Below are 26232 nucleotides of genomic sequence, written 5' to 3' on the forward strand. Positions count from 1 at the left end.
GATCAAAAAATAAAAGTAAGACTATATCTCATCTGGAAGAGTGAGTGCATCAAATCACATTTAAAATATTTACGTCAAATGAATATAAACATAAAAGGTTGCCATGTATCTTCAAATTTCACCGATGAGTCAATTCATGATATCTAATTTTTTTCTGAATTTAAGCAGGACATAATATGAGAGGACTATTGAAACACTGTATATACTTATTGATCTTGGAAAAACAAAATGGAAGACAGGTACCCAATAAAGAGGCCACTGAATACTGCTGTATAGATCTCAATTCAAAATCTGTCTATAATGGACAATCCAATTTGTCAGAATAAAATACCCATAAAGTTAGATAACAAATATTAAAAGCCCAGTAATAATATCTAAAATTAGGTAGGGCCATACCTTCACCTTTTTTCAATTTTTGTAAATTAAATTTAATAATTTTAGTTTTTGTTCTTCCAAATAAAGGAAGAAACTTTTGAAATTTTATTTTAAAAAAGACCTTGATGAAAATGGGAATTTTGTGAAATAGATATAACAACTTAGGTAATATTATCATTTTAACTGCATTAATACAACCTATTAAAGATAATGATAAAGGAGACCATCTAGAGAAAGACAATCTCACATACTTGAAAAAAGAAGAAAAACTAAGTTTATATAAATCTTTAAATCATTTAGTAATTTTAACCCCTAAGTATGTGAAATTATCTCTAACAATCTTTAATGGAACTGGAGTGTAGATAGGGAACTCTATATTAATTGGGAAAAGTTCACTTTTATGAAGGTTTAATTTATCTCCAGAGAAAAAGCTGAATGGAGAAAACACAGATAACAACTGGGATAGATCTTTCGGGATCTGAAATTTAAACTAATAGATAATCTGCGTGAAAATAAACCTTATGAGTTACTCTATTTTTGACAATCCCTTGAACCTCATGAGTGTCTCTCAAGGCTATTGTCAGAGATTCTAAAGCTAGATCAAATAGCAAGGGGCTAAGGGGACATCCCTGTCCAGTTCCCCTAAGCAACCTAAATAAGGAGGATTTGTTATTATTAGTAACCATTATAGCTAAGGGGGTACTAAAAATCATTTTAATGCATGATATAGAGCCCATACCAAAATTACATCTCCTTAATGTTTCATATAAATAGTTCCATTCCACTCTTTCAAAAACCTTTTCAGCATCTAGAGAAATTGCACATTTCTGGAATTATATCCGGAGGGGAATAAATAATGTTCAATAATCTACAGATGTTAAAATGTGAATAACAACCTTTAATAAATTCAGTCTGATCTTTAGATATAAAACAGAGGGAAGGATATTTTCCAACCTACTGGCCAAAATGTTAGAAAGAACCTTAAAATCTACATACAGCAAAGAAATTGGCCTATAGGAAGTACATTCAGTCAAATCTTAATCCTTTTTAGGAATCAGTGAAATTGACACTTCATAAAAAGTTGCTGGTAATGTTCCAGATAAAACAAAATTTTCAAATACTTTACATTGTTGAGGGGCAAGTTAATTAGTAAATAATTTTTAAAATATCACTAAAGACATCGGAACTTGGTGACCTGCCAGGTTGAAGAGAAGAAATAGCTTGGGAAACTTCCAAATCTGAAATTGGAGCTTCCAACAAATTTTGATCTTCTGGTGATATTGTGGGAATATTCAATCGTTGCAAGAATCTATCAATTGAAATAGAATTATCAGGAATTCAGATTTGTATAGATCTGATTAGAATTCCTGAAACACCATATTAATTTCAGCATGATCAAAAGTAAAATTTCCATCCTTCCTTACATATCTTTATAATTTGTCTTTTAGATGCTGTTGCCTTCAGTTGACTAGCTAACAGCTTACCTGATTTCTCTCCATGTACATAAAATTGAGATTTAAATTTAAATAGTTGATTCTTGATAGGGTAAGTTAATAACAAATCATGTTGAGTTTGTTCTACTCTTTCCTTATAAAGGTCCAAACTAGGCATTGTAGAATATAATTTGTTGATCTCTTTAATTCTGTTAGTGAGTTACTAAGTTCAGCAGAATAAGAAATTATTTGTTCTCGTAAAAACGCTTCAAGTGCATCCCAAATTACCAGATTGGACATTCCTTCAGTAGAATTTGTCTGAAAAAAGAAAGAGAATTGATCTTTAATAAATCTAGTGAATTTCTCATCCAGAAGCAGAGTGGATTTGAACCGCCCTTGTTGAACTCCAGAAGTGATACCGTAGATTTCAACAGAAAGCTTTAAAGGTGCCTGATCATAAACAGCGATTTCCGTGTAAAACCTCACAGTCTTGGCAATATCTTAAATCCACAACAATTTTTATATCAAAATAATCTTTATTTACCAAAAAAATATGCAATAATTTCAAAAATACTCATTTGTTAATTTAAATTCATAGTGTCTTTCCTTCTATACATTAATAATATTATTGGTTTTATACATTTGTAGTGTGTGCACCTTCTTTGTGCTGAGTATCATTGTCATCCCCCATGACACCACTTGAACAATAGAAAACCTCATGTTTGAAAGTTTTTTGAGACAGTATCTAGTGGTAGAAAGACCTTACACTGTGGTACTTCCCCATAAAGCCTTTGCATTAGCTGAACCAAACTGCAGTGCCTCCTCTGCATGAACTCCTGCAACCTGGAATGTGCCAGTCGGCAGCATTCCCTCACAGACATCTCTTTGTACTGGAAGACAATCAAGCTTTCAGCAGACCAAAGTGCATCTTTCACCAAGCTGATGATCAAATAGGAGCACTTGATATTTGTTTCACCATATGGCATTGACCTGCTTGTCAAATTTGACAAACAGGCCAACACCATGGTGAAGGGCTGCTTTTTCCAGCTCCGCACCATTGTTAAAATAAAGCCGAACCTCTTACTCAAGGACCTCGAAAGGGTTATTCACGCCCTTATCTTCTCACGTCTGGACTACGCTAACTCTCCATACACTGGAATTAGCCAGTCCTCTCTAACCCAGCTACAGTCAGTACAGAGTGCCATGGCTAGGTTCCTGACAGGTTCCAAGAAGAGGGACTATATCACCCTAATTCTGGCCTCCCTCCAGTGGCTGCCGGTGTGGCTCAGAATTGACTTCAAGCTGCTGCTATTTACATACAAGGTCCTCAATAACCCCCACCCCCCAACCCGATACCTCCGATCTGCTTATACCCTACTCTGCTCCCAAGCAGTTCAGGTCAGCTACTACAGGACGCCTGGTTGTTCCATGCACTAAGCGCACAGAAAGGGGAGACCGAGCCTTCGCGGTTGCGGCCCCCAAACTGTGAAACAGCATTCCCCTGACCATTAAACTAGCCTCTCCTTCAACTGCTTTAAATCAAGGTTAAAAGCATAGCTTCTGTCATTAGCGTATAACATCTGAAACCCTTTGTACGTTCCTAAACTCCGACTGCATTTTACTAGAATAGTTGTACTAATTTAAATCGTTTGCCTTGGTTTATACACCACTTTGGTCAATGCAAGTTGAAAAAAATGTGCCATATAAATAAAGAACTTGAATTTATACATTCCTGGGAACAACCCGTAAATTGGAGAGTTATGCTGCAGATTGGGACAAATCTTGACAAAGACCTTGCATCAATTTCCAGAGTTTCTTTGCAAATGCACAATCCACAAAGAAGTTGGTCATTGATGCATCCTCATTGAAGCCATCCTGAGGGCAATGTACATTGGGAGTAAGACTACAGCTGTTCAGTAAGGATCTGATGGGCACAGCCATTCTCACTGTCAGCCAAGTGAGACTTGGTGTTGGTGGTGAGTTCTGGTAATGAGGAATTAGCTAAATGGTTTTGACAGTTTGTTTGGGCTACCATCCCACTGGATCCATAGGACTATCCATTATGTCCTTGTCCTACAGGACATTCCATGCTGACAATTGACTAATGGACATAGTGAAGGTGTTTTTCTGAAATAACTTTTCCTCATCAGATTGGGTGTGCAGTTATGCCCAAATGATTGAGTCATTACATGACACTGAGACCAAATCATTCTTTGCCAGCACCAGGAACAGGTAGAATCTCAGCATATAGTGTGACTTGGTGCCTGGCTACTTCTGAAACTGAGGATCCCTTTTAAGCACAGGTAGCGAATCATGGGTCCTCTACCGGCACCACCTACGGCTCCTAGAACGCTTCCACCAGCGTTGTCTCCGCTCCATCCTCAACATCCATTGGAGCGCTTACATCCCTAACGTCGAAGTACTCGAGATGGCAGAGGTCGACAGCATCGAGTCCATGCTGCTGAAGATCCAGCTGCGCTGGATGGGTCACATCTCCAGAATGGAGGACCATCGCCTTCCCAAGATCGTGTTATATGGCGAGCTCTCCACTGGCCACCGTGACAGAGGTGCACCAAAGAAAAGGTACAAGGACTGCCTAAAGAAATCTCTTGGTGCCTGCCACATTGACCACCGCCAGTGGGCTGATAACGCCTCAAACCATGCATCTTGGCGCCTCACAGTTTGGCGGGCAGCAACCTCCTTTGAAGAAGACCGCAGAGCCCACCTCACTGACAAAAGGCAAAGGAGGAAAAACCCAACACCCAACCCCAACCAACCAATTTTCCCCTGCAACCGCTGCAATCGTGTCTGCCTGTCCCGCATCGGACTTGTCAGCCACAAACGAGCCTGCAGCTGACGTGGACTTTTTACCCCCTCCATAAATCTTCGTCCGCGAAGCCAAGCCAAAGAAGAAGTGAAGTGGTGGTAGGTGAGGTATAGCAGATGAATTGATTGTACTTGAAAGTCAGGATGACCAGGCTTCCTGCACTTGATTAACGCAGTGCCTTGTTTGTATGCATCCAGTCCTTCTTAATAGGGCTGTGTCATGTTGCGAAGGTTCAGTGGGTTCACAGAGAGATGGATCTGGACACAAGTGTTACAATCACATCGAACTTTTATTAACACACAGGAAACAAACAGGAGAGAATGTAAAAAGGTACTCTCTCAGTATTTCACTTAAGCAACAATATAAACATTCACCTCAGACTTCGGTTGGACTCCGGCAATAGTAAACCTATACTCAACTCACTTACACACTACAAACAGGGACTTTTACGCACACACCAGGCTCCCTGACCAACAGGGTTGTGGGTCTCTGCAAATATTGATCTATCGGAATACTATGCATCAGCTTCAGTAATCGTGCACATCTTACCCACGACATTTCCAGCGATGTCCACAACAGCGACCTGGCATGGAGTGATGTCTGGGGCTTGGACTATGAGGCAGAAAGAAAGAATGGGCTGTGCATTGGTGTTATATACACTGCTAATCTGTGCTTCTAGGCAATAATGACCCTAGGTGATTTAAATTAGCCAACAGCAAGGTGTGCACTAATAGGTAGTTGGAGTCCAACCTTGATTGACAGGTGATGTGACTTCCAAATTAGCTTCAGGGAGGATACACGACCACCCACAATACACACATTCCAGAGAGGAGGGAGGCTGCATTTCCTCCACACACAACATTCCACCCCTTAGAAGCCACATTACTCTGCAATTACTATGATGACAATTAATGACTCTATGTACATGCTATGACAAAAAAAAGAAAATAAAAGAACAAAAGATTTGTCTTTAAAAAATATATACTAATCAAACAGATCAGTATATACACAAATGCCTTCTGTATGCTGGACAAGGTACATAATAAAATGTTTCTCCCATTTGGCTGGCAAATGTGAGCACCCTTACCACCAACGCCTGTGAGCAGGCAGTGTAAAATCATCTATTAGGTACCAAAGCCCTTCTTGGCTTGTGCATCCCACACCTTAACCTCACACTTGGGCACCCAAATGGCTGTTGCCGTGCTATCCCATGGTGAGGCGGGGGGGGGCAGGGGGAGGCCAGCAGGCATACATCCAGAGTGCCCCGTTTTTCTAGTCTGGCATTTGACACCAGGATGCCATTCCTGCTCATGTTCTCTTTAAACAGGTGTCACAGGTGCCCGTGTTGGATCCTTGTAACGATAGCCAGGAGGAGATGTTACCGAAAGTTAGCCAATTTGAGATTTTAAATAAAAGCTCCTGAGGCACCCACCCCATGAGGAACTTGTCTCTGTTAATGGTAGGGCTGGTGGGGGCGCTGTCATTGCCGAGTGGTAACAAAATATGTACAATATTTCCTGCTAGTGTGTGATCTGTAACAACGTAACTATGATCTGTAACATTGTAAGGCCCTTTGGGCAGAGCTAGGTGAAGTCCTAGGGAAAATTATAGGTAAGGAATTCCCACAGGACCCTGAGTTGTTCCTTTTGGGCAACGTAATGGGCATAAGACTTAAAATGAAGCTGTTCAAATTCCAAATTCAGTTTGTAATGACCGCATTGGCGGTGGCAAGGAGGTGCATAGCGGTTACCGACTTTTGTCTGTGTATTGCACAGTGGAGCAAGGAAATGCAAGCCTGTGTTCCCCTGGGGAAAATCACCTATAACTTAAGGGGAATTTTGGCAACTGTACCTGAACCACATAGGAGCATAATTATGAAGAGGACAATTTGCTTCATGGCCCTGTCCACTCCAGTTCCTCCTAAATTCTTCATGGGGGGTGGGGGGGAACGGGATGAAGGACGAGGGGTCCAGGTCCGCCTCATTCCAGCCAAGAAAAGTCAGGAAAAAAGAAAAAAATCGGCCCAATCCCAGGCCGCTGGGCCACATCAGACATATAGCTCCTCAATATCATTTACTCCATTGTTGGAAATGTTTTCAATGTCTTAAGTGTTTTTCTTTGGTTGTGTGCCAAGTGTTGGATGTTAGGGTAATGAATTTGGGAGAGGGAGCGGGAGGGAGGGATGTTAGGCTTGGACTCGATAGAAAAACTTGTATAGACTGGATAAGGATAAGTTGTAATTGGTATAGATCTAAACTACTGATAATGATCAATTTGTAAGCTGCTTGAGTCAAAATTTGAAAACTATAAATAAAGTATTCAAAATAAGAACTGAAACTACAATTTCCTGAGTATGCTGAGAGACATTATGCAGAGTACATATCACAACTCATGCAAAAATAAAGAAAAGGTCCATTACAAAGTTTGTACTTGAAAGGTGCATAACAAAGGATGTGGTCATATGTCCAATGTTGAGGTTTAGGCTTCCATGGTAACAGCTCTTGCCTGTCTTGTGGAGAGTTCTTTGCATAATAATTGACAACTGTGTCTTGCTTTGCTGTTTGCGGTAAAGATGCTGTCTGAAATCAGTGATGGGATCATAGCAGTCCGTTTTGATGAGCGTTTTGTTGATCCTCACATCGAGAAGAGGGACAACTTAAAGGTTAGTCTTCTCCTGTGGCAGGCTGGGGTAAGGGAATGTTGGGAGAACTCAAAAGATAGATTAGTCAGGGGCTACTTCTGGTGAGGAAGCAACAGTGGGAAGGCTGGACCATGTTGGAGTGGGCAGCACATGAGAAACTCCACCACCAAGAGGCTTCCCCCCACAATGCTCTCTAGAGAGAGCATAGCTGTCTCTGTGAGTCACTGGTAGTGTCACTGAAGTTCACCTCAGCTGTGCAAACTTGAGCGGGTGTTCCCTACTCCATGTTTCTCTCCAGGAGGGAATTGGCTTCCCAGACCTCCATCCCGGTTGCCAGTTCCATGAAGTGCAAGATCACCTCTCTAAGGTGTGTGGTGAGGCACCAAGGCACCTAGTTGTGCTCTCCTGGAAGTGGTGCTCACAGGCGTCCCCGTAGATACCCACAATCAGTGCCCACTCCCTACTAACCTGCATCCCAACACCAGCAGTGTACCTCTGCAACTGGCTGTGTTGGTTCCATCCTAGAAGGGCAGGGAACCTAGCCCGGACCACAGTCACCACCCATCCCGACAGGGTGGTGCCATCATCAGACAGACTGCCCAGGGCGCTCGCCTCCTGATCATAGAGAAGGGAATTGGGAACCCCCTCATCTCCCAAATGAAGCAGCAGTATGGCTAGGTGTTCACTGGCCGTTGGTGGTATTGGACACCTCACTCGGTTAGCTCCCTGACAGAGTAGTCCTGGGACTCCATTATCTCACAGTGACCTCGTACATGCCCTCCTGGGCTCTCCCCCATTTACAGCTACCTCCCCATTTTGGAGGATTGACAGAGTGCCCTTGTGGCAGATCTGGGACTGCATGGTCACTGGTCAGGCTTGTAAAGGCTCAGGCACTCAGGGTGGAGGAAGTGTGCCATCGGACTCAGTTTCCTCAGGGTTATCACCATCCATCCACACGTGTTGATCCCCTCTCCCTGCTAGACAATGGTGCTGGAAGTCAGACCAGAAAGCTAATTGCAGCTGCTGTGTTTCAATCAGCTTGGAAGCTGCCTCCATGATTTTAATTTCTAAGTTGGTCACTTGCCCTTAGGCAATCTACACTGCCTCTTGCAGTTCAGGGATTCTAGACCCTATCTTTCTGAGCACCCTGATGACTTAATTTGTACGTGATATCCCGCTGGCGCCTAATGTCGGACTCTGGCTTTACCTTACTCTTAATTTAGTCTATGTGTTGTATGAGTCCAGCGTGTTCTTTGAATGAAGTGATAGGAGAAGGTATTCGGTTCAACAGTCAATTTATTACACAGCACAAGAATAAAACTTAACAGAGCTCTGGGTCAGTCATTAGTTCATAGGTCATCTGCACAGTGAGCTATTCCCCAAGACTGACCCCTATTGTCCAGTTGGCTCAGTTTATATAGATCAACCTTATCATACAGAACAAAAGTTGGCTTCCTTTGCTAGATTTCATTATCATACAAATCATTATCATCCTTTGCTAGATCTTTTTGCATAAGGGTTATCACAAGTCATCTCCTGTTTTGCAGATATCTGGGGTGTAGCACTCCCATCTTAATCCTCCAGGCCAGACTATCCTGTTGTTTTGATCAGAAATTAATTCATCCCCAGATATTTCTAATCACCATTCTGTTCCTGTCTGGCCAATTTCTGCTGTTCTCTTTAACACCTCCTCATGCCTTAATCTTCCTCCTAGACTGGTTTTCCATTCCCTTTGTTTCTTGCAGGCCATTCTTTGTTCTGGTCTGGCCTGTGTCTCCTGTGCTACTCACCACCTCCTTCAGTTTGAGCATTCCTCCTACATCGTTTTATGCATTTCCTCTCCCTGTATTTGGGAGCAGACAATTTTGCTCAGCCAACTTTGCTCCATGCTGTGATTGCCACTTAATCACATTCCTCTTTTTCCCTGAACCATGCAGTAAATATAAAATTATTAATTAATCATTTCTTTCATAATGTTTTAACCCCTAGATTCCAACACTAAGCAGGGATATCAGTAACCATAGGGCTCCCCCACAACTCCCCCCCACCCCCCCGGCCTCGGTAAACCACAGTAACTCCAGGTGGGAGACCACATGTTGTCCTATCTTCTCTCTGTTGGGGTCCAACCTGTCGACCCAATCAACTGGCACAATCAAACAATTGAACCCCAAATGGTCATCGTTCCCCCCAGGGATTTTATAATTTGACTGTGGTGACCCTAACTGTGGGTCACCTTCTGCTGCCCCTTTGGTGAGCAAGTACACAATCACACATGCACCCGACAGGATGCCCACACACATCTCCCACATTGTTAGTACGATCTTCCACTCCCGCATGGTTACGACACCACGTATGTCCAACTGAAACTCTTTAAACCCTGCTTGCAGCACCAAATGTCATGTTGGGAAGAGTATCAGTTTCAGTGGGTTCGCAGAGAGACAAGTCTGGACACAAGTGTTACAATCATATGGAACTTTTATTAACACACAGGAAACAAGCAGTGGAGAATGTTAAATGGTACTCAATCACTATTTCACTTAAGCAATGATATAGACATTCACCTCGGACTTCGGTTGAACTCCAACTAAAGTAAATCTATACTTGACTCGCTCACACCCAACAAACAGGGACTCTGACACACACCCAGTTCCCTGACCAATGGTGTTGTAGCTCTCTTCAAGTATCGATCTATTGCAATACTGTGGCTCAGCTTCAGTGTAGTGCACACCTTACCCGCAACACTCTCAGCAATGTCCACCGTAGTGACCTGGCATGGAGCAATGACCGGGATCTTGAACCACAAGGCAGAGAGAAAGAATGTGCTGTTCATTGGTGTTCTATTAGGTACTAATCTGTGTTTCTAAACAATAATAACCTGAAGTGATTTAAATTAGCCAACAGCAAGGTGTGCATTAATGGGTGGCTGGAGTCCAACCTTGATTGACAGATGATGTAACTTCCAAATAAGTTTCAGACAGGAAGGATACATGACCACCGGCAATGCACACATTCCAGACAGGCAGGGAGGCCACGTTTTGTCCACACACATCAGGCTTGCATTGCGTAAGTGCTGGTATCACCTGTTTAGAGAACCTTTGCCATTCAGAGGCATACAAGGGGCTATTGCACTATTCATTTTCTAAATGGCCTAAATCTGACTCAAACCTATAAAGCTGGCAACTTTGCAAGGTTGACAGAGCAAGGGCTTTTCTCTTTGGAGTGATGGATGAGAGGTGACTTAATAGAGGTATATAACATTATGAGGGCATAGATAGGGTTGAGAGCCAGTACCTTTTTCACAGAGAATCAATAGCAAATACCAGAGGACATCAGTTTAAGCTGAGTGGAGGAAAATTTTGGGGAGACATCAGAAGCATTTTTTTTATACAGGGAGTGGTGGGTGCCTGGAATGAATTGCTGGGGTTGGTGATGGAGGCTAGGTACAATAGGGACATATAAAAGGTTACAAGAAAAATATAATGGATACAACAAAATTTGAGGGTTATAGATATGTGATAAAGAAGGATTAAATTGCTCTGGAATAGGTTTACAAAGATTGGCACAACAACATTATGGGCTGAAGGGCCTGTACTCTGCTACAATGTTTGACATTCTATATGTACCTTCACATCAGAAAAGATAAGCACCACTAAATCGAATTCCACAGCCAATGGGTCTAGGAAGCAGCCTATTGTGGAACTTAGATAGATTGGGTCAATGCAGGGTCAGGATACATTCTCACAGGGAATGAGATGTCACTAAGGCAACAAAACCATCTTAGCAACTTCTTCACTGCACTTTTAGGCTGGTTTAATACAGCTAAACAACTATAGAAATGTAAACAAATAATTTCTGAAGGAACTCAGCAGGTCAGACAGTATCCATGATTAGAATGGTCAGTCAACATTTAGGTCTGGAATCTTTATAGAAATGTAAGTTGGAACAAAATATTACAACCAAAGAGGGCAAAAATTTGATGTTCCCATATGAATTTATGTTTTACCTTAGTGATTAATATGCTAAGAATATTTTTTTCTAAAATGCTTTAATGTCAATCAACCACATGGATGTTAACACATACAGTATGTGTGATATTAGACTTGATAACATAAGTATCCTGTTTGCAGGTATTCCATAAGCAAAATTGTATACACCACTCACTGCAGGAAATTCAGTGTGTTCATTCAGAAATTTTCCTTCTATTTAATGGGTGGGACAACATGGATTTGCAAAAATGAGAATGGATTTGGCATGGCCGATTCAAAAGACCAGAGTGATAGGGTCTGGACTTCTTTTGAATGGAGAAGATTGACAAAGGATTTTTAAAGACCTATTCAAGATGATTAAAAGAACACATATGAAATATAGGTCACTTTTACCTTTGGATAACTGGAATGTAGGGCCATGTTAACTAGACACACCAAACAAAAAGAAATAAACTTTGTTACTGAAACATGGAATAGCAGCATGCAGAGTATCTTATTTACTTAAAGAGGAATTCAAAAGAGAAAGCTGGAAAAACTAAATTGGCTTAAAGGATTGGGAAATTAGCAACTTTGAAATGAAAATAAATGGACTGTGAAAGTTCATCTCACCGAGGGGTGAGTCTAAAATTTGTAAGCAGGACCTTATAGTTTTCCCCATTGTTAAAATGTGTATACTTCTATAAACTTACCATAGACAACCAGTGGTGCAGGTTATTCACCCTGAGCCCTGCCACATAACATGGGTTGTGTATTGATGTAACTGAATTAAATTAAGCCCATGGCCCAATAATGTGAAGTAAGTATGCAACCTGATCTCTTTCATGGTAGATCAGTGGTTTATTTTGTTTTAATAATTGAATTAGTCAGTGGTAGTCAGAGTCTGAAGCAGAAACATTTACTTTATGGGCCCTTCTGGCCCATGAGACTGTGCCCTCATCTGAACTCAGAAGCATCAGCCCAGTAAATTTTCTGATTGTGTCAGTGCCGTTAATGAATTTAAATCTATACGAGTTTTGTTATCTGATCTTGAGTGTGTTGTTGACGTTGCCAGTTCATGCCATGCATTCACCAAACTTGGCCATGTCTGTACTGTGTCTGAACTTTGGAGTCTGCCTGAGTTAAGTTGTTCACTCCTTCCATTGTATACTTTTGAGATTCTAAGTGTCTTCACCTAATCTATTGGTGATATTGGGGGAAGAGTTGAATTAATATATTTGGGGCATCATTTTAGATTCCCCAGCCATGGAGCCATCCTCCTTGCATCCAGTGTATTCAACCTTGTCGAAAGTTATGCTTGTAAAATGAAATGTTGATGTTAAAAGATAGATCAATGTCTTAATCTTTTGGTTTTGAATGAGAAAAACTAGAACAAAACTAATAGGAAGTATGTTGGAAATAAAATTGCTAGAATTACTCAGCAGGTCAGTCAGTGTCGGTGGAGAAATAAAATTTGTTAATATCTCTAGTAATTATTTCTCCTTTGATGAAAGTCCTCAACCTGGAATTTGTTTCTCTCTCCATAGAACCCTTCTTACTCTATCAGGTGACAATAAACTTGAACATCGATGCTGCCTTTGCTGTGGAATATTTCCAGTATTTTCTGTTTATATTTAAATTTCTAGAAACTGTGGGGTGGGGATGTTCAGTATTTGAAAAAGTAAATTTGCTCTGAAGAGGAAGAAAGTTAAATTTTGGAACCCTGAGCAGAGGACATGCAAGTTTTCTGATTATTCAACGTGAAAGAAACAAGTGAGTAAGCTGCCATTTTAAATTATAATAAATACGTCAAGAACTTTGTAGTGCTAATCAGGTATTGGAAGGCAGCAGATGGTGCAGGGAAAAATGTTATAAGTTTGTGCTTTCAAAGGAGAGTTTCATCATTAGAAGTGAATTCAGAAGCATGAATAAATTACATTGTTAGGAAAAGCTCCATGGGTTCATGAGACAGATTATGTAAGTTATTTGAAAAACTACAGATTCCAAATTTAACTTGGAAGGTACCACATGGAAGGTTAGTTAGGAAGGTGCAGTCTTTAGGTATAAATTTTGAGATAGTCAAATGGATTGAACATTGGCTGAAAGGGAGAGGCCAGAGAGTGGTAGTGGATAATTGTCTGTCAGGTTGGAGGCCGGTGACCAGTGGTGTGCCTCAAGGATCTGTATTGGGCCCATTGTTGTTCGTTATATGCATTAAGATGATGGGGTGGTGAATTGGATGAGTAAATATGCAGACGATACTAAGATAGGTGGAATAGTGGATAATGAAGAAGGTTTTCAGGGATTGCAGAGGGATTTGGGCTGCTTAGAAAAGTGGGCTGAAAAATGGCAGATGGAATTTAATGCTGATAAGTGTGAGGTGCTTCATTTTGGTAAGAAGAATCAGAACAGGACATACGTGGTAAATGGGAGAGCATTGATGAATACAGAAGAGCAGAAAGATTTAGGAGTAACGGTACATCGTTCCCTGAAGGTAGAAACTCACGTGAATAGGGTGGTGAAGAAGGCTTTTAGTATGCTGGCCTTTATCAATCATTGCATGGAATATAGGAGTTGGGAGGTGATGTTGAGATTGTATAAGATGTTGGTGCGGCCTAATTTGGAGTTCTGTGTGCAGTTCTGGTCGCCTAATTATAGGAAGGATATAAACAGAGTGGAGAGAGTGCAGAGAAGGTTTACCAGAATGTTACCTGGGTTTAAGCATCTAGAGTATAGGGAGAGATTGGACAGATTAGGTCTTTATTCTTTGGAGCGTAGAAGGTTGAGAGGGGATTTGATAGAAGTATTTAAGATTATGAAAGGGATAGACAGAGTGGATGTGGATAGACTATTTCCGTTAAGAGGAGGAAAGATTAAAACAAGAGGACATGAGTTAAGAATTAAGGGGCAGAGGTTTAGAGGTAACATGAGGGGGAACTTCTTTACTCAGAGAGTGGTAGCCGTGTGGAATGAGCTTCCGAGAGAAATAGTGGCGGCGGAGTCAATTGTATTATTTAAGAAAAGATTGGACAGGTATATGGATGAGAAGAAGATGGAGGGTTATGGGCATTGTGCAGGGAGGTGGGACTAGAGAGGGGTGTTTGGTTTGGTGCGGACTAGAAGGGCCTAATGGCCTGTTTCCGTGCTGTAATTGTTATTAAAAGAAACTGGGAGAGGATGGAAATATAGGAAATTATTCTTGGGAGACTGGAGTAGCTTCTGATGTTTATTTTCTTACCTCGGACCTTCTACAGCAGTGGCTTTCAAACTTTTTCTTTCCACTCATATACCACCTTAAGTAACCCCTATGCCATAGGTGCTCTATGATTAGTAAGGGATTGCTTAAGGTGGTATGTGAGTGGAAAGAAAAAGTTTGAAAGCCACTGTTCTTCAGCAAAGCCTTAGAATGTGATATTGTTGTTTGTTGCCATTTTTTCCATCTCCTTGTGCAAACGTGCACACAATAAGAGAGTGAACACATGCCAGCAAGTGGCGAGCTCCAGGGTGCGTAGATAGCTTAAACAAAATGCACAAAAAAAACCTTAAGCAGTTTTAGGAGAATTTTTTCTCATTTGCAGTCAGTTGAAAGGCGTCTGATTAACAACATGGATTTGATCAATTGTATATTCTGAGTAGTCAAAATAATGCTTCTAAGAGGGGATAAACACCCACATTTCATTTTGCAAACATCGTTTTTGACAAGGTTGAATACACTGGATGCAGGGAGGATGGCTCCATGGCTGGGGAATCTAAAATGATGGGCCATATTCTCAAGCGAGGCATATAAGAGGATAATTAATTGGGAGGATAATGAACATAAACTTTCCATCACAATAGATGGTGGAGACCAAATTACTGAATATAGTTAAGCAGGATATATATAGACAGAACGGGGTGTGGGTAGAGAGCAAAAATATGGTAGTGAGATCAGCCTTGACCATATTGTACAGCTCAACTGGTTTCAGATGCCAAATGGTCTGCACCTATTTCTTTTGATTCATTTTTGAAGTTCACCTTTCCAAAGGAGCTTCTGATGCTTTGGTTGGAAAGCCAGTATTGTTCATAAAATTAATTGTGTCACAGATTCAAGTACACAATTCTTGTCTTCTTAAAAATCTGGATTCCTAAAGCTTTTTAAGGGCTTCTGCCTGGCTGGATGCTCCATGGTCCTTTAGGTTTTGAAATTAGTAATAATGTACTAATCAGTGGCAGATTAACTACCACCCAGGCCCCTCTAGGCTGAACATTAGTAAGGCTCCACAGGGTCAGCATTCACAGGACATGCCCACTCACCCAGTGGTGTATCTATCAAAATTAGCGCCTATGGTCAGTACTCAAATTGTGCCCCTGTCCAAACATCTGACACCCATCTTTTAGATAACTATGTCTCTCTAGCGCCACTGCTTCCAGACCTATCAGTGCTGAACGCTGCAACTCCGCACTTGGCAGCGCCCTGAACTCCATGACCCTCCCTCATCTTCACTGCTTCCGATCCATGCCTGGCTCCTTCACTGCCTCCCTCCTCAGTGGCACAAACACAATTTAAGTCCAGGCTGCCATTTTACGGGGTCTATTGGCTACCCCACTCAGAGCCATGTCAGGCGGACACTACAGCTTCCTTCCTCCCCCCCCCACCCCCCCTTTGCCTACCTGCTGCTCTGCCCAGACTGACAGCAAATACGCCAGCTGCCTGACAATCGACCAGGCAGTGAGCCAATGGAAAGCAAGCTCCGCACTGGCCCAGCCAATGGGAAGTGCAGTGGGGGCGGGGGGGGGGGGCACAGTCATTTGGCAATCCCCTGAGTTCTTGGCCCATGTATTAAGAGTGGATTTTTATCTTACGTTAATTTCAAAGAAGCACGATACACAAAGGCGAAAACAGATCAAATAATTTTATTAACATTAGTTTTCCAATCAAATATCTAGGAGTTAGGATGGACAATAACCTAAATTATTTATATTAGCTAAACTATACCCCCTTACTCAGGAGAATTGAGGTGGATTTAAATAGATCACACTAGGGAGCATGGTCAACTATGTTAAAATGAATGTGTTGCCGAAGCTTCAGTACCTCTTCCAAACTTTGCCTGTACTGCTGCCTCATGGATTCTTCCAGAACTTACATTCACACATTTGAACATTTAAGTAGAATGGCAAGGTAGCCTGGGTTTCTATGGAAAAGCTAACCTGGGACCTTAGTCTGGGTGACTTAACCTTACCAAACCTTAAGAAATATTATTGGGCAGCCCAGTCATGGTACATCACCTCACTATTTGAGCGGGGGTGTATACCATTCTGGGCACAAATTGATCTGCAGAAGGTGAAAAGGTAGCAGGAGACTTTAATTATAAGTGGGACAGTAAATTAATATCTTGTAAAAAAGACAGCTCCATATTAAAACACATAATTTTTTTATATGGAACACAATTAATTAATATGTAGGGTCTAAATAAGACGTTTCTCTGCTACCTTCAGATAAAATTTTTTTTAAGGGACAAATTAGATCCATCCATGACCTTATTGAAGTGCAGTAACATGGAGTCCCTGATTCGAAAGGGGAGCACAGGAAAGTTCATCTCGGTGATGTATTTCTTACTCCAAGCAGAAGGCCCTAAACTGGGCCTTCACAAATCAAGGCAAAGGTGGGAGTCGGACTTAGAACAACGTTTGATGAGCAGTGCTGGTCAGATCTGTGTCAGAACAGCATAACGGCTATTATTAATGCACAATATAGGCTGGTGCAGTACAACTTTCTCCACCAGCTATATTTGACACAGCAAAAATTGAATAAAGTTAAACCAGAAATTTCAGACCAATGTTTTAGATGTGGCATTGCGACAGGAACCTTTGTGCACGTAACCTTGACATTTACCAAGGTGAGATGCTTCTGGATGGAACTGGTCCAAGTCCTAGAAAAAGAAATCATAGGTAAATAATTCCCACAGGACCCAGAGCTGTTCCTATTGGGAAATATGATAGACATAAGGATTAAGATGAAGCTGACCAAATTCCAAATCCAATTTGTAATGATCACATTGGCAGTGGTCAGGAAGTGCATAGCGGCTACCTAGAAATCTAATTCCCACTTGGGCATTGCGCGCTGAAATAGAGAAATGCAAAGCTGTGTTCCCCTGGAGAAAATTACCTATAATTTAAGGAAAAAATATAACATTTTTATAATAATTTGGCAACGATTTTTAAATTTTATAGGAACACAGTTATGTGCATATCTTGCTGCTCTGCCTCCCCCATCTATCTTTCTACTGAGGGAGGGGCAGGGAGTCCATTCTATCCCAATAAAGTCAAGAAAAATGTACCAGCCCAGGTATCAGCTATCAGGCCGTGACAAATCCCTAATGTGTTCCCTACCTTTGTTGTGGGTGACTTGAATGTTGTGTGAAACTGTAGTTTGTTGAGTGTGGGGGGGGGAGGGGGGTGGGGGAGGAACAATGACTTGAACTCAATGGCAAATTTTGTATATAATTGATAACAGTAATTTCTGATTGATTACTGGTAACTATTTTAGTTTGAGTTTGAAAGTTTATAAATAAATTATTTTTTTTATCTAGTTTTCCAGTACTCCTACATCCCACCACCATGCAACTGTATTTGAACAGAAAATAAAATTTCCAGAATTGTATGGGTTATTTATACTTACCTGCATTATGATTACAATTGTTGGAATTAAAGCTATAATGACAATTGGGTACATAGTTACAGATAGAAGGCAGGTAACGACAGCAATGTGTGTTTACCTGTTGCTGGTACAGACAGATCGGTTCCAGCTGTGTGGGGGAATATGGGTAATGAAGATGGCCATTGATCCCATGTTGAGCCACCGCCCTGAGCAGGCCCATTTTTTGATTTCATTGAATATTTAACAGAACAGAGAGCCATTATTTGAGACAAGAAAAAGAATCTAATTTCTTCAACAGTTCACTCCATTTTCTTACGAAATCCAATATGTTTTGCTTTAATCTATTTTAAGTGCCAATGCCTTTCTCATAATGTACACTTTGGAACATTCTCATTAACCATTTCTAATTCTATGAAGATATCTCATGGCTCTGCAGGCTTGAATGTGTTCAGATTTCCTTCCCTTGCTTCTGCTTTTTAGTTAACTGGTTGCAAACTATTTGCATGCACTTTCAGCTCTACTACCAGCCTATTTTGAGCATATCATTGTTTCCATGCAGTCCCCTTAAAGATCCAATTTTAAAACATAATACCTGTGATGATCAGTACATCAACTTGATCACATAGATAATGTGCTATGTCCCATTTGCAGTTTGAAAAATTTCCTGGAATGACTTGGCACCAGAGGTGGAGGTATCTGGAATCAATCCAGTCCCTTGAGGAGCATAAGGGATGTAGGAGTACACATAAGAAGGAAGTTAAAAGGGCAAAAGCTGACATGAGATATCCCTGGAAGATAAGGGAGAGGAGAAATGTAAAATATTCTGTTAGTATATTAGGAACAAAAGGGAGAGAATATGTTGCCTTATGGATAAATGTAGAGCCACAGGAGATGAGCATGATGTTAAATTTAGCTTTAATTTAATTTAGAGATACTGTATGGTAACATACCCTTCTGGCCCATAAACCTATGCCACCTATGTGACCAATTAACCTATACGTCTCCAGAGGAAACTGGAATGCCTAGAATAAACCCATACAAACTCCGTAAAGACAGCACCAGATTCGAACCCAGGTCACTGATGCTGTATTAGTTCCAAAGGTTCCTTTAAAAACACAAGGCTGGAGAAACTCAGCAGGTCAAACAATGTCCTTTATATAGCAAAGATAATGATACATAACCAATGTTTTGGGCTTGAGCCCTTCATCAGGTATGAGCAAAATGTAGGCAGGCACCTCAAAAAAATAGTGGGGGGGGGGGGTACTATATAAAGTTCACTGTTTGACCTGCTGAGTTTCTCCATCGTGGTGTTTTTATTTCAATCATCATGTCTGCAGACTTTCATGTTTTACTCAAAGGTTCCTTTTATTACCACATAATAATGCAATAAAAAATGTAATACACATGATATACTGCAACTTCTATCTGCTGTAAGGCAAACAAAGAGTCACCATGAGAATGCCTGGTTCCTCTAACAATAGGAGAAAGAGAAGCAAAAGAGAGTCCCTTCAGAGACACTGAGTGGCCCTGGATTTGCCTCTAACACTCTCACAGCCCCTGGATCTGCACAGACTCCAGTACAAACCATCAGCAACCAAGCTCCAGATCCAAACCTCCAATTTGATCAGCAACCCTTCAGCACCCAAGGCATTTCAGGAGCCCTTCTTACCCCCACAACCTCTCGAATCCAGTTTCGATACCTGGTTCCCACGAGTCAGTCTCCAACAGCCACAGCCCATAAGGGACTTTGGACTGTAAGTCATCAGTCGTTAAGCCCCTTGCTGGTTCACTGCCATGGTCAACGCCATGTAGGGTCGTCTCCTGTGTTCTCCTTCTCAACGGAGGGGGGGGTTCTTCCTATTTCTGGTGCCCTGCACTAATCCGTTGCACCCCTGGAGTCTGTGCCCCTAACCAGCATAGGCACCAGTGTGATTGCAGGGTTAAAAAAAACTGTTGACCCCTTTAACAGGCCGTTTAAAGCCTGTACAGAAATGTTGGCATGGGTGCTGTGTAGTTGGACCCTGCGGAGCAGCGCTGTGACTCTGCTCTCTGCTTTCCTGGATCTGCACCAACGGCAGAGGGGCCTTACAGTAGCTCCAGCAGTGCCACCATTTTTCTTCACCTTGAAGATGGACATTGAATCTAGTGAAGTAAGAACGAGAGTAACTATAGAGATGGAGAAAGTAAGTAAAGAGAAGATGGAAGAAATTGAACCAGATCGACGTGGAGATGACCTTTACCCCTGACCTCTGGCATTATATTCCTTTGGGATATTTATTTCAAATGAGGGCAAAGTGTACCTTGGACACATCAACAATGTTCAGTATTGAGATATTCATTGCAATGTTTAAGGTAAAATATTTTGCACTTGTTTGTTCTGAACAGCATAACTGCTTCTAACGCACAACATTAACACAAGACTTTTCTCAGAATTATAATCTGTTCACTATCTCTCCCTTGTGCTGTTAAATTTAGTACATTTTTCTCACATATCGCCCACATACCACATCATCTTCAGGGAAAAGAACCCAAGTTTACCCCATTCATTTCATAACTCAGCCTCTTTCATCCAGATCTCCAAATTCAAGTGAAAGAGTGGCAATTGTCCTGCTGGTCATATACTTGTACACTCCTAATCACATATGAACGAAGGTAATAGTACTCATGTGGCCAACAGAAAATTGCTTATTGTGCCATCTGATGTAGTATAATTTCTGTGGATCCTCATCTGATGTAAAGTGAATGTTAATTAATCTTACTTTTCATTGTAATTTTATATTCCTTAAATAGTGCACTTTAGATGGCTATATGAATGTTAGTGATAACCAGTTTGCAGAAGAAACCTCACTGTAATGGGTATTTTGTAGCAAATAAACTTAAATTTGACTATCCTGATATCCAAACTATTTGCTTCTGAATGGGTATTCTTGTTTGTACCAGGAATTTCATTGTCCGCTGAACTCTATTGGTGTCACCATCATCTGAATTAATAACAGCAGAAGGAGCACACCACCTCACAAAACTATCCACCTGCCCCCCCACCTCATCTGTGATAAGGTCTGCGGGTTTCACATTGGCTTCATCAGTCACGTCAGCGCCCAATGAACTTGATTAGAAACACTCATCCTTAATCCCAAGGGACTGGCAAGGAAGAAGACAATAATGTATAATCCTAAAAGATGGTGCACTCATTGCCAAACATTGTGACATTGATTTGCATTATACACACCTTGGCCTTTATTTTTGCGCTGCTTATTTTGTTTTAGTGCCAATGGCAGCTTTAAGGCATATTTAAATCTTTAATTTAATTTTCATTTTTTTAAACAAACTGCATTAGATTAGAAACATAACTTGCATGTTTCCAATTAGAATTTCAGTTTTCTTGCTATTTGAATAAATTAAATCTGGAGTTCAGAACATTGACCTACAGATCAGTTGCATTTGATTCATCATATGCATAGTTCACTCCTTTATTATGCCTGATTGAGTGCTTTTACAATATTCCCCAAATTAAAATGATAAATTCTGCCTGATAGCAATTATTGTAACTGGTGGCTAGAAATTTCATAATGAGATCCATTTATCTCTCAGTCAAATTTATGGAGAATATTGAAATTGTCTGAGGGATCCATATTTTTTTAAAATTTACAATCATTATTAACATATAAAAATTGCTGCTTCTTTTCACAGTCATATCCTGTCCCAAACATTGGAGATGAAGATTTTGATATCCCTCCAATTACTCCTCCTTCAATGCCGGACCATTCACTCCTTCACCTGACTGACACAGATTCTGGCTACCACTCAATCTGCCATTCAGTGCCCCAGAATGGGATTCTTCAATTCAACCCACAGAACATGAATCTTCCAGCAATAACAGTCTCTAATATGTTAAGTCAAGATGGAGCTCTGCTTTCAAACTGCCTTTCTGTGGTAGGTATTTAATTTATTATTTTTCTAATCATGTAGCTTTGCCATTGGTCCCCCAAGTAATTGGCAATTTGTCTCTAACATTTACAACAGTATTCGGTAATTACATCCAATTTTGATATATTCATAATTTTCTAAATTTGTCAATAACTTCATGACCTTCTGAAGGATATTATCAAATTTATGTCTATTTGCCCTTAAATGTAATAACTACTTTTCTGACCTACCTTCAGTAATTTCTAAGTTTTAAAAAAATCACAACTCACAAAACAATGAATGATTCCAAATAATTAAAGGTGAATTAATACATCTTCTCCGTGCTTAGCAACAGTAATCATTTAATATGGAACCACCTGAGATGTGGAGAATAATCACAAGTGATATGAATTGGGGTGCAAAATTACAGTATGTATAACTACAATTTTCCTTTGCTTAGATTTAGGCCACGTTTAGAGACTCAAACAATTGAAAACAACAGATTCAGTGGCTCAGGTTCAATTCTGATCTCTAGTGATGTTGGGACCTTCTGCCCATGACTGTGTGTGTTTCCTCTCAGTAATTTGGCACCCTGCCACATCCCAAAGCCCTTTGAGTTGGTAACTTCATTGAGCACAGTAAAATTTCCCCTGGTGTGAAGATGAGTGGTAGAATCTGAAGACAGTGAGGATAATAAAATGGGATTGGCATCATAAGATCAGATTTCCGATTTATTGTCAGAGTACATACATGACATCACATACAACCCTGAGATTCCTTTTTCCTACACGGCAGAATTACCATTAATTGGTAGCGCAAAAAAAACTGTTCACAATGTAAACAAATAAAAGAAATGTAAACAGATAACAAATGTAAACAAACTGACTGTGTAGTGCAGAGAGGACAAAGAAGATCAATAAAGTGCACAAGTAAGAGTCCTTAAATGAGTCACTAATTGACTGTCATTGAAGATTTTGATGGTAGAGGGGTAGCAGCTGTTCCTGAACCTGGTGGTACGAGTCTGTGGCACCTCTACCTCTTTCGTGATGGCAGCAATGAGAACAGAACATGTGCTGGGTAGTGTGTGGGTCTTTGATGAATGCTGTGCTCTCTGACGGCTGTGTTCCCTGTAGATGTACTCAGTAGTGGAGAGGGTTTTGCTTGTGATGTCCTGGGCTGTGTCCACTACCTTTTGGAGGGATTTATGCTCAGGGGTATTGGTGCTCCCATGCCAGACTGTGATGCAGCTGGTCAGCACACTTTCCACCATACTTCTGTCAAAATTTGCCAGGGTTTTTGGTGTCAAACTAAACCTGCGCAAATTCCTGAGGAAGTAGAGGTAATGATGTGCTTTCTTCACAATGCCATTAGTATGTTGTGTCCAGGAAAGATCCTCTGAGATAGTGCCTCCCAAGAACTTAAATCGGATCCCCCAATGATCACTGGATTTTATCCCTCTGGCTCTCCTTTCCTGAAATCCACAATCAGCTCCTTATTTTTGGTGACATTGAGTCCAAGGTTGTTGTTGGTGCACCATTCAGCCAGGTTTTCAATTTCCCTCCTGTACGCTGACTCATTTACTTCCTTTATACAACCCACTACCATGATTGTATTGATGATAATCCAAAAGGCCTGTTTCTATGGTGTATAACTCAATGACTGTTTAAGAATAAGGGATCACCCATTTCAGACTGAGATGGGATCATTTTATTTTCACTCTCAGAAGATTGTGAGTTTTTGGAATTCTCTTCCTTGTAATGAAACAGAGTCTGAAAATACTTGAGGAAAAAGTCACTAGTCTCTTGAGCAAGGTAAGTGAAAGTCCATTGATGCAAGGCAGGAATGCAGAGAAGAGGTTAAAATCAGATTATAAAACGACAGAGCAGCTTTGATGGTTTGTGGCCTTTACCTGATCCTAATTTATGTTCTGCTTTTGTCTGACGTCTTGCCTAGATCATTAGATGGTGAGCTGCAGCTTCACTGGGAGTATCATTATCTCTGTCAGAAGTTTCTGGGATCAAAGCTCAGGAAAACAGAGCACAAAATTCTAGATGAACATTTCAGGGCAGGGCTGATGAATACATTGCCATTGGTAGTGCTTTTCTTTTGTTATATCAATTGGGCCTAAAAGTTCGAATGACCATATTTTGAAAAAAATAGATGTTTCAACAGTCTCTTGGTGAATAATCATCCCACATTCAGCATTTCTAAAATAAAATAATCACATGGCTGTTTGTGAGAGCTCTCTGTATCCAAGATGGATGACACATTTGCTGTGATCGTCAGTGACTACATTTAAAGTAAGGCATTGAGGAACATGACAAAAAGAACATTTTAGTTGTCAGCAGTTGTCAGTTAATTGAGATCAGGGCAGGAGGATTCTCCATAATACATTTATCCCTTATACCGGCTGCTAGCTGACTGGCAAATGGAATGGAATTCCAGAAGGTAGGAAATGGATAGGAAATGTATCACAGTGCAGGGTGGACCAGTGTAACATGCATAAGTGTGAGCCAATGTTTCATGGAGCCAAGTGGTTTTGATGTATCATGAAGCAGGCTGTGCCAAAATATTTTTGTGGGATCTCCAGGAATAACTTTTGTTTTAGGACACAAGAAACAAAACTCACTAAAATTGCTAACCATCAGTACCAGCTCTGGATCGTGATGGTGGAACTCCCCAATCTCTCAATACCGGCCAGCCAAGACTCTCTGACATAGCATTAATAGGATGCCCTATGGATCTGCTTTGCAGCCTTCCATGTGGATGTTATGCTTTCAACACTCCAAATGAATGAACCTAAACATAACTCTATTACATACACCACAGCACATCTTGGTAAATTAACTTTTAAACTTTATTTATGAATATATAAAATACATAGTAAACAAAAGAAACCAACCTCCCAAAAAAAACTATATTCCACCCCCCCTCCCCATAATCCCCCCCCCAAAACTCCCTCGACTGAGGGAGAGAAAAATCATCTCAATTCGTGGCGGCAGAATGAAAACACCAAACATAATTTTCCACGTCATTGCAATGCATTTACTGGCCACTACTAATGCGAACTGAATAAACTCATTTTGAGATTTGGGTATTTGGGTGGCAAGAGCTCAAAGACTGGAAGAGCCTGTTACTGTGCTATATGTTTAACTACACCTGCCAACTGATACCGCCGCACTATCTACGCTGATTAGAAGCCATCCTCCGAACCATTCCAGACCACTGAGAGTTGGAAATTTCAATGTTTGCACCTCATCTCCAAATGAGCAAGAGTAATAAAGCAGAATTGCTTTTTCTCTTCAGCTGAGATCTAGCAGTTTCCCCACTATACAGAGTTAGAAATGTAGTCAGACAGACTCTATCTTGAAATACCAGTAGAAGCTTAGGTGAAGCTAAAAAGATCTTAAAGAAAGAGAAATTAAGATGGACAAATTATTCTCTTTCCTCCTTCCTCATGGGGTTTGGGGGTGAGTTTCACAATCGAATACTGCACTGTCTGTCCAGGGAAGAGTTGAGGGAAATTCTGCATCCATTTTTTAAATAAAGGAGTCTGATCAGTTTCCAAAGAATATCCCCATTCTGCCTGATAGATCTAGATGCTCTATTGAAGTAGAATGTTTGACTTTGGTTGGTAACACTGCATAAACCAGAGAATATACAAATATCAGAAATAATAGAATTAGGACTTTTGGACTCATTCATTCAAGTCATGGCTAATCTTCTACCTCACCACCATTTTCAGCCCTGATGCTGATTTCACTTGACACCCCTAATATCCAGAAATCTGTTGCTTCAAATGTAATCAAAGACTGTGTTCCAGAGCCATCCAGGACAGAAAATTGCAAAGATGTAGAACCCTCTGAGGGAAGTAGTTTGTCCTTGTTAAGGAGCAATTAACTGCCACATTTAGTCATCTAGTATAATCCTATCTGAGAAATTCCCTTTTTCCAGCCATTCCCTCTTCCCTCCCCTCCCTTTCTATCTCATCTCACTTGTTTCTCTCTTTCCCAGTTTTGATGATGGGTCCCAAACCTGAAACATTGACTGTTTTTCTTCCCACAAATGCTGTCTATCCTGTTGAGTGATTTCCATATTTTCTCTTTTTATTTCAGATTTCCAATATCTTCAGATTTTTTTAAAAATTTCATAATCATAGTTTAGGTTTTAGGGTACGGGGGATGTGAAGCTATTTCTTTAAAAAAAAAACATGAATCATTATGATCTGGAACTCATTCCCTGTAATAATGGAGTCAGAGTTGATCAGGGATTTTAAAAAGACATTTTATGAACATGCAAGTCTGGATAGAGCAACCGTGGAATGGGGCAGACAGGATAGCCCAACTGGTAGCCAGCATGCACTAAAAGGACCAAATGGCCTCTTGTTTCATAACAATCCTATAATTTTATCATTTCAGAAACTGTAGTTATTTACTGTTTCCCAATCTTTC

At 40.7% G+C, this 26232-nt stretch overlaps 1 protein-coding gene across 8 annotated transcripts in view; it reads left to right on the top strand.

Annotated features, from left to right (window-relative positions):
• The window catches only part of tox (thymocyte selection-associated high mobility group box), a 271769-nt gene that overhangs the window by 180426 nt on the left and 65111 nt on the right, over positions 1-26232 (top strand). For 7 of the 8 annotated variants that reach the window (XM_069921429.1, XM_069921430.1, XM_069921425.1 and 4 more), the window contains one exon: positions 21566-21808. In XM_069921429.1, the coding sequence (XP_069777530.1) occupies positions 21566-21808 (243 nt within the window). Of the gene's footprint in view, positions 1-7135; positions 7298-21565; positions 21809-26232 lie in introns of those variants that run through there. The other variant, XM_069921428.1, reaches the window with a different exon arrangement.

The sequence above is a fragment of the Narcine bancroftii genome, chromosome 2 (assembly GCF_036971445.1).
Source record: "Narcine bancroftii isolate sNarBan1 chromosome 2, sNarBan1.hap1, whole genome shotgun sequence".
Taxonomy (NCBI): domain Eukaryota; kingdom Metazoa; phylum Chordata; class Chondrichthyes; order Torpediniformes; family Narcinidae; genus Narcine; species Narcine bancroftii.